This window comes from Tupaia chinensis, unplaced genomic scaffold (assembly GCF_000334495.1).
Source record: "Tupaia chinensis unplaced genomic scaffold, TupChi_1.0 Scaffold144472_1, whole genome shotgun sequence".
NCBI classification, from domain to species: domain Eukaryota; kingdom Metazoa; phylum Chordata; class Mammalia; order Scandentia; family Tupaiidae; genus Tupaia; species Tupaia belangeri.
The window spans coordinates 1,038,780-1,042,862 of NW_006204331.1; the positions used below are offsets into that span (position 1 = coordinate 1,038,780).

Here is a 4,083-nt window from a genome sequence, read left to right on the forward strand (position 1 = left end):
CCTCGTCGGCCCGGACCCCAGTGCCGAGTGGCCGCTTGTGCCGCCTGCGGGGTGGAGGAGTTTGATGGACAGTGGGGTAAACCGAGGCACGACAGCGGCGCTGGGCACTGCCCCAGGTGGGGAGCGCACGAACTGAGGTGACCGGATGCTACCACGTCCAGGCCTCAGGGTGCAGAGCCGGCGAGGAGTTCACGGCTCTGAGACCCTAGTGACCGGGTCCCTGGGTGCCATGGGGCTGCACCCCGTGACCACTGATCTGTGACCGCCTTCTGGTCCCTGGCAGGGCTCTCTGGTCCGGGGCAATGCCAGGGCAGCTCAGGCCTCCGCCTTGGTTGGGGTCACTGACCCACCACCCTCCACCTGGGGCTGTGCTCCTACACCTGCTTGCTCCTCTCGGGGCCTGGGCTTCCGCAGGGCATGGGGGACCCTGACCCTCAGGACGTGGGCTGAAGGAAGCAGAGAAAGCTGCACAGCTCCCTCCTGGGGACCTGCCGGCAAAGAGATAGAGGGCCGAGCTATTGGGACCCCCAGGACTCTCCTCAAGGGATGCCTGGCCAAGGAGGACTGGGATGCCGTGGAGACCTTCTGTGTCCATACCCCACTTTGCCAGTCTAAACAGAGGCGTCGTAATGCTCTTCTTCTTTGTTGCACCCTACAAACACATTGGGCTCCTCAAAGCTGGTGAGGGTTGGGGGTCTTCCCGCCCAGCCTCCCCTGGGGCTCCTTGAGCAGGCTCTGCTGCAGGCTGGAGCAAGCCAGGCAGATGTCAGGTTAGGGCCCACCTTTTCCCAAAGGGCCCTTGGAGTCTGCCCTGTGGGAGCCAGCAGCAGGTCACTGCCAGAGAGGCGGACTGAGTCAGTCCATTCGGTGCAGCCTGCAGGGCCTTGGCGGGGAGAGGGTCCTGGGAGCCACGGTCATGGTGGGACCAGCAGGACCTCGGAGGGGTGGTGTGTCTCCAAGGTGCACCTGTGGACACTGGCCTTGGCTGAGTCTGGGTGGTCATTGGGGTGTCAGTGTGTGGCTGTCACTGCGTCCTCATGACTGCCCGGGCTCCAGTGTTGGGCACCATAGTGCCAGGGGGTGCCTGGCAGGTGAGCTCTGTGCACATCTGAGTGCTGGTGCCCAGGCGCCCAGTGGTCAGGTGAGTGGGGGAATGCAGACCTTAGTGCGTGCCTGTAAAAACCTGTTGGGGACTTTGTCTCTTTGTCCCCATCTTGTCTCTGCATGTTGGGGGGTTGTCTTGTGTCGTGTGTTTGGGTGACACACCAGCGCATCAGGGGTGCTCCCTCTCTGTGTACCTGCAGGTCAGGGTATCATGTATATCTGGCCAAGAACACATGTGTGTTAGTACACGGGGATGTGCTGGTGTTGGGTCTCCCAGTCTGTCTGTGCGTAGTCTGTGCCTTGGTGCTCTGGCTGTGCCCACTGTGGGGTGTCACTGTTCGAGACTGCTGAGTGGGCGGCTGCAGGGGCCGCTGTCAAACCCGGCCCCGTGGATGGGAACGGGAACATACAGGAGACTTCCTGTAAACATGGACAAGGGTCTTGGGATAGGCCACCCAAATGGCCCAAGCGGGACCTAAACCCAGCGCCTTTCTAGGAGGGAGACAGAGGGACTATTTCAGAGAAGAAAGGCCTGGAGTGGCCTCTGTGTGAGTCCAGGAATCCGCAGGCAGCCACCTGGGCAGAGGGCACGGCAGGGGCTGTCCTTGAGCCCAAGGGACACAGCCCTGATGTGTTTCAGACTCCGACCTCCAGACCGAGAACAGAGGCTACTGCCCGAAAGCCACGCAGCGTGCAGGCCTCTCACGGGGCTCCAGGCACCCACGCCTGTGCACTGGCCCTTCCAGCTGCCAGGTGTCCTGCCCAGCCTACAGGGGAGCCTGCCTCTCTGGCCTCTCGGCCCACTCACAGGCTCTCTGAACACCCACACACAGCTGCCCCGATGGCCCACTGCAGAGCTGACTGGACTCCCTCCTCCCAGAACCAGCACTGCTGGCACTTGAGAACCAGGTTTATTTCTGATTGTTTTTTGTCCATATAAAAAGCGAGCGCAAAACAGGACACGGGCAGGGGTGGACAGGAGGGCTCTGGGTGAAGGCTGAGGGCACAAGGTGGACAGAGGGACTTGGGGCAGCCATAGGGAGGGGCTCCTGATGGGGCGTGTGGGACAGGAGGACCAGGCTAGTTGTCCAGACACCACTGGAACCTGCCACAAGCACCCTTGGGCCTAAGGCCGCTCAGGGCGCACAGGGAGCTGGGGGCTCAGCCTCATCTGTCCCTGAGACTCAGACTCCCCACGGGAGGGGAGGGGGCTGGCAGGGCCGCCCTTACTGTCCTTCTGTGGGCAGCACCAGTCCGGATCACCCAGGGAGGGCTCTCCGGTGCCTGATGGTGGACGTGGAGGCATGGCACTGAGGACAGTGTCTCACGAGAATCCAGCGACAGGAACACCACAGATGGCTGGGCCTTGAACGTGGTCTCCATGAACTGGGAGCAGGGAAGATGCTTAGAAGCAGGTCTCCCAGAGGCCAGGCTGGGGGCTCCCCTGAGCCCGGTGGGCACTGGCGTGTACTGCCTGGGCAGGGCTGGTGTCCCCATACCACGTCTTGCCTTTGGGGTTCCAGCCGTCTCAGACTGTCAGCCTCTGTTCTCTGAACGGACGGGGCGTGCTGAGGTTCCCCGGGGAAGGACAGACAGCACTTGGGTGCCAATGGTCATGGCAGGGGTGAGCCTGCTGGGCCGTGGCAGGGGCTGGGAGGCACGCAAGCCAAAGGGAGCTGGTGTGGTCTAGCCCACCTGTGTGGCCAACCTGGCAGTGCCGGCGAGGGCGCAGAACGGGACAGGCAAGTGGGCAGACGGACTGGGTGGGCGGTGGGGACAGGCGTCACGTGGTTAGGGGAATGTAAATAAATAGGCCCCTGGGAGTTTGGGGGGACAGCCAAACCCGACGTGGCCCAGGCAGGTGCCCTGGGTGCTGCCTGCAGCACAAGGGTGGGCTTGGGCTCAGGTCCCAACAGGAGGGGCCGCACTTAAGTGGCTCCACCACCCAGCCCCAGGGCACAGCCTGGCCTGCCCAACCACAGGCGCCCAGAGCTGGAGACCCTGGTCCCACCTGCGGGTCAGGCTTGGCCACTAGGGCATCCTGCAGAGTCCAGAGGGGCTGAGTGGCCAGCTCTGCCTCATCCTTCGCTGTGGGCTCTGGTCACAGTGCTGGGGTCTGGGGTTCGAACCTCAGTGGCTAGGACATGTGTCCAGAGGAAGCTGTGGAGTGGGTGGGGGTGAGAGGAGGGCAGGCTCAGCCATGCTGAGACCATCACCCCACCCCAGACTCAGGGGCTCTCAGCCCAGGCCCACAGGCCTCTCTACCACCCCGACCCTCCCACTGACCTTGGCTAAGCAGCTGCAGGCTCCGCCCCTCCTCGCGCACCTGCAGACGGAGCACCTGCTGCAGAACCTCCTGCCTCTGGGCCTCCTGTGCCAGCCCCATCCGCTGCAGCTTCTCCGCATTCAGCCGCAGCAGCGCCCGGCCTGGGGAGAGGGGAGGGGCCGAGACAGGCCCCCGCAGAGGCACTGAGTGAAGTAGAGGCCAGGTGGGTGGAAGGGAGGGAGGAAATGAGACTCAGAGAAGAAAGAGAGTCCAAGAGACAGGAAGAGACTTAGAGGGAGCCCGAGCAGAGAAGAGCCGTACGAAGATGGAACAGAGAGATGGGAGTCACAGATGATGCCGCACGGACAGAGACGCAGGGGACGAGACAGGAGATGTGGACCTGGCAAGACGCAGGAGCCCCGTGGGGAAGGCATCCCGGCCTGGCCTCCATACCGGTGATGGCATGCTGGGAGAAGGCTTCGACATAGACGAGGTAGTTGTGGGGACAGTGCTTCTTGAGCCACTTGCAGACGTCTTGCTGACTCCACAGGACCACGGGCCGCGTCAGGCCGCCCAGGGAGGGGCTTGTGTGGTACAGGCCATAGTGGTCAGAGTATAGCCGACCCTGTGAGGAGGAGGGGACGGCAGGTGGTGAGGGTGGTGGGGCTGGGGTCAGGGCCGGGGGGGGCAGGGGCTGCCTGGGGGGTCTCGGT

General features: G+C 63.4%; 1 protein-coding gene across 1 annotated transcript in view; it reads right to left on the reverse strand.

Moving 5' to 3' along the window:
* Positions 1–2,000: 2,000 nt before the first annotated feature.
* SAMD10 (sterile alpha motif domain containing 10) overlaps positions 2,001–4,083 on the reverse strand; it is a gene marked incomplete in the record, with an annotated part of 4,596 nt that continues 2,513 nt past the window's right edge. The window contains 3 exon segments of the mRNA XM_027767719.1: positions 2,001–3,264; positions 3,391–3,531; positions 3,824–3,995. Of these exon segments, the coding sequence (XP_027623520.1) occupies positions 3,242–3,264; positions 3,391–3,531; positions 3,824–3,995 (336 nt within the window).